A 12,516-nucleotide genomic window follows, 5' to 3' on the forward strand; every position below is an offset into this window, starting at 1 on the left:
GCAGGAAGTCGTTTTGAAGTGACAGAACGAGTGCACTGGAAAAAACACCAGCTTCGGAATCAGGATGCCTGGAGTCAATCACTAACAAGCTAAGTGAATCTGCAAACATCACTCCACTTATCTCGACTTCCTAACTAACCTAAAAGTTGGACTAGATGATTTCCAAGGTCTTTTCCAAATTTAACATTCTGCTCTACAACTGATCAGAAAGAGATAAATTTTTTGTGGTTTCACATTTTAGAAGGATTTCTGTGGAAAGGTTGAGGTTAAAATCATACTTTCTCCTTCACCTTTATTACCTGAGTAATGCCAACTGTCTAGCCTGAAATTGCCCAATCCACCCCTGCAGTTTCAGCAGATTACACTGCATCAACCACTTCATAAAACAGAAAGTTCTTCATGTTTCCTGTTCCAGAATTTGTAAATCTAACATTCAGCACTGTCCGACCCCACTCCACTCCCCCCTAGCCTTTGTTAAAATACAATTGACATAAAACGCTATTTAAGGTACATACACCTATTGTGAAATGATTACAACAGGATGCCTTCATCATCACACATAATTACCATTTTTCTTTTTATTATGAAAACATTAAAGATTTACTCTCCCAGCAAGGTTCATATGTAAAGAAATTATAAAATACTTTATATAATACAGAATTGTCAGCTATAGTCGTCATACTGTAACTGTGCTATGTGTGTGGTTGGTCACTCAGGTGTGTTTGACTTTTTGCAGGCCCATGGACTGTAGCCTGTCAGGCTTTACTGTCCGTGGAATTTGAGAGCCCAAGGACTCCCTCATCATAAATGAGAAGTCTGCACCACTTTACCAGAATCTCTTCATCTCCCTCACTCTCCAAGCCCTAGTAATATCCATTCTACTCTCTTGAGTTTGGCTTTTTTAGATTCCATGTTTAATTGAGATAAGACTGTATTTGCTTTTTTTCTATCTGATTTATTTCACCTAATATAATACCCTCAAGTTTCACCCAGGTTGTTGCAAATCACAGGCTTTCCTTCTTTCTCAGAATAATACTCCTTTGTCTATATGTATCGATTCTTTGGCGATCAGCCTTCTTCACAGTCCAACTCTCACATCCATACATGACAACGGGAAAAACCATTGCCTTGACAAGATGGACCTTGGTTGGCAAAGTAATGTCTCTGCTTTTTAATATACTATCAAGGTTGGTCATAACTTTCCTTCCAAGGAGCAAGCGTCTTTTAATTTCATGGCTGCAATCAGCATCTGCAGTGATTTTGGAGCCCAAAAAAATAAAGTCTGACACTGTTTCCACTGTTTTTCCATCTATTTCCCATGAAGTGATGGGACCAGATGCCATGATCTTTGTTTTCTGAATGTTGAGCTTCAAGCCATGTATGTATGTGTGTATGCATATATGTACACACACACACACACACACACTTAATCTTCTTTATGTGTTTCTCCCTGACCAGCACTTAGGTTGTCTCCTTATCTTGGCTATTGTGAGTAATGCTGCAATGAATTTGGGTGTACAGACATCTCTTTGAGAAATTCTGATTTTGTTTCCTTTGGAAATACACCCAGAAGTGGGAGTGCTAGATCCTCAGGCAGCTCTCTTTTAATTCTGAGGAATCTCCATACAGGCTCCACAGTGGCTGTATTGTGTATAGGCTGGAGGCTGAAGGGCAGGACGCTTAAGAGTGAAATTATAAAGACATTAGTGCTAGAGACATTGTCTAGGTTATGAAGTTGGGAGTGAGTGGCTGAGGCAGAGTAGAAGATGAAAATCATTGGAGTGGGTATTAAGTAACTGAGGGCTCAGGAATGGGAAGAACCATCTAAGAAGATACTGAAATCACCCAGAATTAGGACAGGAGTAACAGTGTTAGGTGTTAAAATACATAAGGAATGAGGCAGAGTGACCCAGGGGTCTGTGGATGACTGAACCCAAAAGATGTACTGAGTCAGAGAAAGATAATGATCTGAAAGGTGCCAGAATGGCACCCGCCTTGCCACTCAATCCAGTGTTTCTTGGTAACTCTAAGTTTATAGTCACCAATAATTGAAATATGTATCTATACATTATTTAGAAATTACACATATTTTATAATTTTATATATGCAGCTTTATGTCTATTTCATCTCTCCTTGTTTATATTGAACAAGTATGTACATCACAGTTACTCTGTGCTAGATATAGATCTACACACCTTATACACCCAAACTCATTTAACTATAGAAGAATGTTAAAATTCTTATAAAGTAAGTAGTAGTATCATCACACTCTAAAGAGTGGGAAACTGAAGTGCAGAGATAAAGTGACTTTTCCAGGCTCACAGAGGTAGCTTATGGTGGGGACAAGATCTAAATCCAGGCAACCTGGTTCCAGAGCCTCTGCCGCTACACATTGTTTGCCTCTCCATCCACAAGGAAGTCTTCCCCATCCATAAGAGTTCTTATTTCATCTGATTTAGCAAAAAATTCAGAGGGAGGGTGGGTCTGACAAATTCTTTCATTGTCAGATAGGAGTTACATAGAGGTTATCTTTATTTCTGTGTATATAGTTTATATGCTCAGTTTAAATACCCCACTTGGATTCCAGATGCATTTTGACTGTATACTCCTCCAAAATCAACATGACCAAAGTAGAAGCACTGATCATTCTACCAAGCTGGTCAATTGTGCTTCTCCCTTAGCACACAGTTTTTCCTTCTTTCATAGAAGGTGCGGTATCCAACACTGTTGCTCAAAACAGAAAACTCTGAATATGCTTTGATCCCTCCCTCTCTGTCACCCTGAACTTTCCACAAGCCTTATCTTTCATCAAGTACTGCCATTTCTAACGGGGTCTAATAAAACATAAAATCAAGAAAGGAATGCGTTGTTAGCAGTAAGAGTAATGATTGTGGAAGTGAGTGTGAAAGCCCTGATCAAAAATGCAACAAGGAAGAACTTGCCTAATTGGTTAGAAGAAACAAGAAAAATCAATAATCACATTGGGATAAGCTTGCTGGAGGTGGCCAGGAAGTACAGAGTTTCTACAAAGGTTGACTGACACAAGCACTTTGGTTTAGTTTGCCTAGAATAACACACCCCCTTCCTCATGCTACTTACTGTATAATGGGAAAATATACATAAAAACAATAAACAGTAATGAAACAGAGCAACAAGAATTCAAATCACCTCTGTCTCTGTGGAAGAACTTGGAAAATTATTGGAAGAGGTTTGGACAGTCAACCAAACACAGTGTCACAAGAGGATTATACATTTTAAATTTCTTTGTGTCTCTCAATCTCCACTAATATTCCCCCTGTTATTTGCCAGTATTATTTCCTACCTGAACAACTGTAATTCCTACATGCTTCCACTCATGCCCTTTCAGTCTTTTCATATAAGAGGAATATATAGCAAATATTTACATGATGTCACTCCTATACCTAAACATCTAATAGCTCCCCATTGTACTTGGTAGGAATAGTAAATCCTCACTGTGCTTTATAAGAAAATTAATGACTCTTCTTTCCCACCCGATGTCTCATAAAGATTTTTTTTTTTGCTATTGTTTCCTCCCTTGCTCTAAATAAATTGGTGCTGCTCTTTCTATTCTTCAACTAAAAACATTCAACAAACAAATCCTTTTCATACTGGCCTTCCAGGAAAACATCAATGATATACTCTATTCTCTAAGTAATATTATTTTTTTTCCTTAACATCCCTTCTAGAACCGACTTACTCCAGGAGAAGAATGCAAGCTAGCTGACCCCGGGCTGTCTCATTGGTGAGTTAATAGAACAGTTGAGCATTTGTCAGTGATGGTATTAGCTGGGTGACTTGCCTTGACTTTTCCTCGGCTCAATTTCTTTCTTTTTCAAATTTAGTTTTTGCCTTTTGGCATGATTTCTTTTCAACTTTGAAAGGTTACTTAGAAATAACGAAAGACTGACTGACTCTAATACACATAAAGTGAAACCTCTCATTAACTTCAAAAAAGGTATTGGTGTATTAAAAAATAATCACTGCTTTAGGTCAAAATTTCACTTTTGAACCAGAAGTATTTGATGTATGCTACTTGCCTATAATATTTACTCTTCTGCAATTTAATCTTGAAATTGTAAATAAGTATCTATAAAACACTCTTCCATATAAAAATGAGGAACTCAGATATGAATGTACATTTATCTTATATTTACTGTTGAGAACTGTAAGCTGTTCTCAACTATTTCCCAATCTTAATCCATTTATTGGAAAAGATGTATTGAAGAAGTCAAACTCGTCAATCTTATAATCAAAAGTGAAACATATTTATATTTGTACATATGCATGCATTACTCATTCATTTTATTTCTGTATCAAGTATAGAACTGTAAACTATCTTTGTTGATCCAATTACATGTATTAAGTTTCACAGCCTTTTGGAGAAAAGATTCAAGAAAAATGATGCCTAAGAAAAGGGATTTATTGTTCAGAATGACAGCTGTATTCAATAAGACCATTTTAGAACTTCCAATAAGATGAATATACACTATTTAAATATATACTATGAAAATAATTTATATGCTAGACAAAGGCTAGTTTTACTTAACCATGCTTTAAAGCATCAACACAGAGACTGAACTTTTTAAAAGGGCCATGGTAAAGGGAGACATTAAGAAATCATAATTAAAATGAAGCAAGCTAACGTAAAAGAGATGGGACATACCTGTCGACATACGTAATCCCATTGAGTATTAAGTTCTCTGAGCTCTGTCTCCAGTCTAGAAGCAAACTCTGGCTCTGCTTCAGTTTTTATTTTCTGTCCACCTTCATTGACACTGTTTAGACTGGGCTGGATTGTCTGAATATCACTGACTAAAAGCTAAGGAAACAACTCAATTTAAGTTAACCGAAAAAATTACCCCAACAATTAGAAATGCAACATAGCTACACAGAAATATATAATTAGGAATCATGACACTACACATGAATTTTGCCCTTTAAAATCTGAAATACATGCTGCAAAAATTGTTCATTTTTTATGGCATGAATGAAATGGGGAATTATATATCTATAGTCTACTTATATTAGCTACCAAAGTAAATAAACTTAATACTTTATATTCAAAAACAGTGCAACGACGATGAGCTTTATAAAATACTATTTTTGAAGGAGGTTTGATTTTCCAACATAGTATACTGCAGCAGTTTATAGCAAGATGCTGTGAAGGTTATTGATAAAACAGATTTGCTTTTAAAGCTTTTATTCACAAAGAAAGTTCTCGAAAGAGCTAGACTGTTCTCCTCCCACTGCATGACAATGGCATAATAAATATTATTTCAAAATATATGTCTTATATTATATTACAGTGTGACATACATGGAAAGAGCAACATAGTTTTACTGACAATCTGTAATAAAATATAACAAGTAACTCAAAAAAAATCATTTACCTTTAGCTTAAACTGCATGCTATATCAAAATAATAATGTAAAGTGAGTGTTGAATAAAAGCAAATATTTTGTTTATTTCTCTCTTATTTAGCCCAGTTTCTCAACCTTGGCACTATTGTCCTTTTGGACGGGGTAATTCTTTGCTGTGCAGTGCTGTTCTTTGCATTGCAGGATATTAAGATATGTCCCTGTCCTCTAAAGCCAACAGCATGTACCCCACCTCAAGTTGAGACAAATGAAAATGTCTCCAGACATTGCTTAATGTCCCCTAGAGGGACAAAATTGTCCCTGGTTCAGAGCCATTGATATCACTAATAATAGTTTCCATATCAAAGTCTTCATATAAAGAAGTGTCATATAAAAAATCTTACTCTGCACTGCTTCAGCTGTTTTTTAAGAATTTCTGAATCTCCAAGGGCAGGCCATTCCTCTTTCAAGAAAACATCAACTTCAGCCATCCACTTCTTCAAGGTTTTTATGTGATTCTGGAATCAGAGACCCATTTTAACACATTATTGGGGTGCTGATTTCCCTTGACACAATTCATCATGGTGATATGTTTGAACACATGCCCATGAACAATTCCCATGGTTGAAGAATATCTCTAAGTAGCTCTTCAGGAAAAGAATATTTCCACTAAGACTGCATTTTTATGGTCTGCTGTATGAGCACTGGCGTATGAAGTCTGCTATTGTTAAAAATAAAAAATTACTACCAAATGTGGTTTTATGATGTTACTCTTGAGAACATTAAATCATATTCCCCTCTAGAGAAATTTTAAGTTACAAAACAACTCATGATAATACTAACAATGTGCCCTTACAGTACATAAAACAAACTACGAACAATAAACTCAATGTAATGGTGTCTTTATAGCCTCCCTAAACCTGAACTTCCACAAATTGTTTTCTACAGTTGACAGTTTAAATAGCCCCTCCAGTGGAGAACTTTCAGACAAGATGTTGTCATCTTGAAAGAAAGAAAACTTGTGCTTTTAATTTCTGATTTGCTCGACCAAGTTGACAAAATGATCAAATGGAAAATGTTATCTTTATTCATTTGTAAATAGCCAAGTACATCCCATTATTTTTTTCACATAATGTCATTTTTTCTTGCTCCTTTTAGGGCTACATTTCAAGTGTGTGGTCTGTCAAACTTCTTTCCGTTCCGTTCAGTCGCTCAGTCGTGTCCGACTCTTTGCGACCCCGTGGACTGTAGCCTACCAGGCTTCTCCGTCCATGGGATTCTCCAGGCAAGAATACTGGAGTGGGTTACCATCTGCCTACAATTCAACTATGCTATCCAGATGTGCTATTCTGTCCTTTCTTAATTAGATTTCTATTGAAAATGTGTGCTTCTCAGAAATTTCCCTCTTCAATATGACAAATAATAATGATTTTAAAAGCATCTGACTAAATCTAAAGATTTCAACATCATTATCTGGCTGACATTTCTTGAATCGAGCTTTGCTCTTTGGCCCACATGGCCACTGTCCTAGTTCAGATCTTAACACTGCCTCCTTGACTACTACATTAGCTCTTTCTGGTATCTACTTCAGTCTCACCCCACTCTAACCCATTCTCCCCAGTGGTACCAATATTCTTCTCACCTCCTTCTTCTCAAAGTGATGTTTAAAAAATAAAAACAGATAATATTTTATCCTCCTCCTCTTGAAGCACCAATAATAGTTCCACATTATCATTATGCTTAATCCCATCATGGTTAGATTATAATTCATATTCCAAAGCATGGCATCCAACTCATTCATGATCTACTCTCAGACTACTTCTCCAATCACCTCTTTTATTAATCTCCAGACATATCTTTTTTCTCTCCAATATTGAACAACTTTCAGTTAATTGAACATGCTGCTCCATTTTGTCAGGAACTCTTTCTCCACCTTTTATTAGGTGACTCAATTCTATGTGTTCAACATGCAGTCAGATAACTCATATCCCAAGAACACGTCATAACTCCTTTCCCCAGTCTATGTTGCTTTTCTTTTCTTTCCACTGTCGTGTTCACTGCACTGTTTTATTTACTTACCTTGCTAGGTTAAATAACGACCCTTGAGATTTCAGACCCTTATCCCTGGAAGCTGTGAATATGGTGCCTTACATGGCAAAAAGGAATTTGCAGATGTGATTAAGTTAAGGATATCAAGATAAGGAGAAGATCCTGGGTTATCCAAATGGGCACAATTATGATCAAAGGATTCTTATTAAGATAGAGGCAGGCATGTAACAGACAAATTGGGAGGTGCTACACTCCTGGCTTTAAAGATGAAGATGGAAACATGAGCCAAGATTGTAGTTTCCCAAAACTAAAAGTGACAAGACAATAGATTTCCTCCTAAAGTCTCCAGAAAGGACACAGCCCTGTCCATACCTTGATTTTAGCCCACTGAGCCTGATACTGAACTCTTGATACCCAGAATCACAATATATGTGTGCTGTTTCAAGTCATTAAATTTACAGCAAATTATTACAGCAGCAATAGGAAATGGATATACTCACCTTCCTCCTTCGCCAGACATGGGCTCCTTGATGGCAAGGACCACATAACTGTACACTGTTTTGCCACTAGCACAGATAAAAATGTGTTTTTATATGTGTGTGTATGTGTATGCATGTCCGCATATGTTCATACCTCCAGAGACATTACTGTAGATATTATGCTTTAAAAAATAATTTTAAACTGCTAGGTCTTTTGGTTTGTGAAAGATAAGAAAAAACAACTAAGTAGCTATGCAGATGCTGATTGCAGCCATGAAATTAAAAGACGCTTACTCCTTGGAAGGAAAGTTATGACCAACCTAGATAGTATATTAAAAAGCAGAGACATTACATTGCCAACAAAGGTCCGTCTAGTCAAGGCTATGGTTTTTCCCATGGTCATGTATGGATGTGAGAGTTGGACTGTGAAGAAGGCTGATCGCCGAAGAATTGATGCTTTTGAACTGTGGTGTTGGAGAAGACTCTTGAGAGTCCCTTGTACCGCAAGGAGATCCAACCAGTCCATTCTAAAGGAGACCAGTCCCGGGTGTTCATTGGAAGGACTGATGCTAAAGCTGAAACTGCAGTACTTTGGCCACCTCATGCGACGAGTTGACTCACTGGAAAAGACTCTGATGCTGGGAGGGATTGGGGTCGGGAGGAGACGGGGACGACAGAGAATGAGATGGCTGGATGGCATCACCAACTCTGTGGACATGAGTTTGAGTGAACTCCGGGAGTTGGTGATGGACAGGGAGGCCTGGCGTGGAGTCAGGGGGTCGCGGAGAGTCGGACACGACTGAGCGACTGAACTGAACTGAACTGAGCTAAACTGGGATTTAAATCCAGAAGCGTGTTATTCCGATGCTTTTCCACCATGTTTTCAAGCTTCTTTCAAACATTAACATTTTTTGCAATAATTTACCACATAAGAGAGATATCATCTGTATCACCAGATGTTTTAAACTTTAGACTACAGTGCAGTTGTTGGTTTACTAATGCTTGGGTAATTAGGTGGCACTATTCAAACAAATTAAGTCAGTAGAAGTTGGTTTGTGGAAGGTGATGGGATCAAATTTATATATAAAATTACAAGTGAAATATGCTGATGAAATTATGTGACTGTATTACATGGCAGATAATTTTTTATTTGGTGGTGGTGGTTTAGTCACTAAGTCATGTCTGAATCTTGTGACACCATGGACTGTAGCCCCCCAGGCTCCTCTGTCCATGGGATTTTCCAAGTAAAAATCCTGGAGTGGGTTGCCATTTCCTTCTCCAGGGTATATTGCTGACCCAGGGATCGAAGCCACGTCTCCTGGGTGGAGGTGGATTCTTTAGCACTGCATCAACAGGGAAGCTCCCTCACACCTTATATATATACATAAACAAACAGATTCAAGGGGTTAGATCTGATAGACAGAGCCTGAAGAACTATGGACAGAGGTCTGTAACATTATACAGGAGGTAGTGATCAAAACTATCCCAAAGAAAAAGAAATGCAAAAAGGCAAAATGCTTGTCTGAAGAAGCCTTACAAATAGCTGAGAAAAGAAGAGAAGTGAAAGGCAAAGGAGAAAGGAAAGATATACCCATCTGAATGTAGCGTTCCAAAGAATAGCAAGGAGAGATTAGAATGCCTTCCTAAGCAAACAATGAAAAGAAATAAAGGAAAATAATAGAATGGGAAAGACTAGAGATCTCTTCAAGTAAATAAGAGATTCCAAGGGAACATTTCATGCAGAGATGGGCACAATAAAGGACAGAAATGGTATGGACCTAACAGAAGCAGAAGATATTAAGAAGAGGTGGCAAGAATACACAGAAGAACTATGCAAAAGAGATCTTAATGACCCAGATAACCACGATGGTGTGATCACTCACCTAGAGTCAGACTTCCCGGAGTGTGAAATCAAGTGGGCTTTAGGAAGCATCACTATGAACAAAACTAGTGGGGATGATGGAATTCCAGCTGAGCTATTTCAAATCCTAAAAGATGATGCTGTCAAAGTACTGTACTCAATATGCCAACAAACCTGGAAAACTCAGCTCTGGCCACAGGACTGGAAAAGGTCAGTTTTCATTCCAATCCCAAAGAAGGGCAATGCCAAAGAATGTTCAAACTACCACACAATTGCACTCATCTAACAACCTAGCAAAGTAATGCTTAAAATTCTCCAAGCTAGGCTTCAACACTATATGAACTGAGAACTTCCAGATGTTCAAGCTGGATTTAGAAAAGGCAGAGGAACCAGAGATCAAATTGCCAACATCTGTTGGATCATAGAAAAAGCAAGAGAGTTAGTTCCAGAAAAACAAACAAACAAACAAACATCTACTTCTGCTTTATTGACTATACCAAAGCCTTTGATGTGTGGATCACAACAAACTGTGGAAAATCTTCAAGACATGGGAACCAGAACACATTACCCATCTCCTGAGAAATCTGTATGCAGGTCAAGAAGCAACAGTTAGAACCAGACCTGCAAAAATGACTGGTTCCAAATTGGGAAAGGAGTACATTCAGGCTGTATATTGTCACCCTGTTTATTTAACTTATATGCAGAATACATGTGAAATGCCAGGCTGGATGAAGCACAAGCTGGAATCAAGATTGCTGGGAGAAATATCAATAACCTCAGGTATGTTGGCGACACCATCCTTATGGCAGAAAGCAAAGAGGAACTAAAGAACCTCTTGATGAAAGTGAAAGTGGACAGTGGAAAAGCTCACTTAAAACTCAACACTCAAAAAAGTAAGATCATGGCATCTGGTCCATCACTTCATGGCAGTAGATGGGGAAACAATGGAAACAGTGACAGATTTTATTTTCTTGGGCTCCAAAATCACTGCAGATGGTGACTGCAGCCATGAAATTACAAGACACTTACCCCTTGGAAGGAAAGCTATGAGAAAACTAGACAGTGTATTAAAAAGCAGAGACATTACTTTGCCAACAAAGGTCTGTCTAATCAAAGCTATGGTTTTTCCAGTAGTCATGTATGGGTGTGAGAGTTGGACCATAAAGAAGGCTGAGTGCCGAAGAATTGGTGCTGTTGAACTGTGGTGTTGGAGAAGACTCTTGAGAGTCCCTTGGACTCAACCAGTCCATCCTAAAGGAAATCAGTCCTGAATATTCATTGGAAGGACTGATGGTGAAGCTGAAGTTCCAATACTTTGGCCACCTGATCCGAACTGACTCATTAGAAAAGACCCTGATACTGGGAAAGATTGAGGGCAGGAGAAGGGGACAACAGAGGACGGGATGATTGGATGGCATCACCGACTCAATGGACATGAGTTTGAGCAACCTCTGGGAGACAGTGAAGCACAGGGAAGCCTGGCGTGCTGCAGTTCATGGGGTTGCAAACAGTTGGATACAACTGAACAACAACAACAAATACACACACACATACACACACATATCCACTCAGCAAATTCTTTACCACTGAGCCAACAAGCAAGTCCCCCAGCTCTAGATAATGTGTCACAATTAAAGTCGACATATGTGAGTTAGCCTGTGTGTATATATATGTGTGAGGGTGTGTGTGTGCATGCATATATATATATATATATATATACACACACATACATACATATTTTACAACCAAAATAACAATGCATCCATTTTTCAGGAAAAAAAAATTTTCCTCCACTGCAAGCAATCTCCTGCATCACAAGTGGATTTTTTGAGACACCAGGGAAGCCTTATTCATAAGCTAAATAATTATTTAGAGGATAAGAAGACTAAAAAGAAGATGTGTTTTGAAAAATATTGAGCTGAAAAGTTTTAAAATTCCTATTGGCATTGGTGGAAAAAAGCCAATTCTAAAGAAAATCAAAGAAACAGAACTCTTAATGCTTTCTTAAAATCAATAGGCAAACTATTGACCTTTGAGACAAATTTATATCTTTTGGCCTTATCACTGACTTTAAGGGACTATGTCTTTTAATTGTATAATTCATCATTAGGAGAGAAACAATTAAAAATCAATATAAAAAGTAAAATCTTGATTTACCTGAAGTTTTCGGAGTTTGGCCATTTGCTCCTCTAGCTTTTGGCAACGTTCAACCAGCTGGGCAGAGAATTTCTTCCATCGACCCTCAATGTCTTCAAATTCTGACTGATATCTCTGGCTTATATGAGAGGGTGCTTTCCTTGACATCTCTTTCACAGTGGTGCTGAGATAGTTTAGGCCATTTTGGTGCTCTTGCAGAGAGCTTTGTAAAGCCTCAAAATTAAAAAGAAAGTGCCTTTATACTAACTGATGAATATTAATGAGTTTCATTGTTCAGTTTCATTGATGAATTTCAGATAAATCAAATGCACTTAAAATGAAAGCTATGTGGCTCAAACATTTAAAATAATAAATGATGTAACATCAGATGTGAAATAATTAGCAACTTAAATTCTACTTTCAATCATAAGAGTAATTTACACATTATTTAGTAATATTGTATTTAAAAACCTATGCCTATTCTTATCAACAAAGTGGAATATATACAAAACTGTATCTTATTGAAACAAAGAGCTTTAGCTCATCTAATTTTATTACATTTTATTTGTATATTAATAACTGCATTTATGATTCAATTAATGGAGTTTTAATTA

At 37.5% G+C, this 12,516-nt stretch overlaps 1 protein-coding gene across 6 annotated transcripts in view; it reads right to left on the reverse strand.

The window, feature by feature from the left end:
- Nucleotides 1-12,516, reverse strand: part of DMD (dystrophin) — a 2,246,075-nt gene that overhangs the window by 1,433,717 nt on the left and 799,842 nt on the right. For all 6 annotated transcript variants that reach the window (XM_055393453.2, XM_055393450.2, XM_055393451.2 and 3 more), the window contains 3 exons: nucleotides 11,924-12,136; nucleotides 5,782-5,895; nucleotides 4,685-4,840 (listed from right to left, as the gene is read on the reverse strand). In XM_055393453.2, the coding sequence (XP_055249428.2) occupies nucleotides 4,685-4,840; nucleotides 5,782-5,895; nucleotides 11,924-12,136 (483 nt within the window). The remainder of the gene's footprint in view (nucleotides 1-4,684; nucleotides 4,841-5,781; nucleotides 5,896-11,923; nucleotides 12,137-12,516) is intronic.

This window comes from Moschus berezovskii, chromosome X (genome assembly GCF_049115385.1).
Source record: "Moschus berezovskii isolate FMDL1 chromosome X, NW_MosBer_1.0, whole genome shotgun sequence".
In the NCBI taxonomy this organism is placed as follows: Eukaryota; Metazoa; Chordata; class Mammalia; order Artiodactyla; family Moschidae; genus Moschus; species Moschus berezovskii.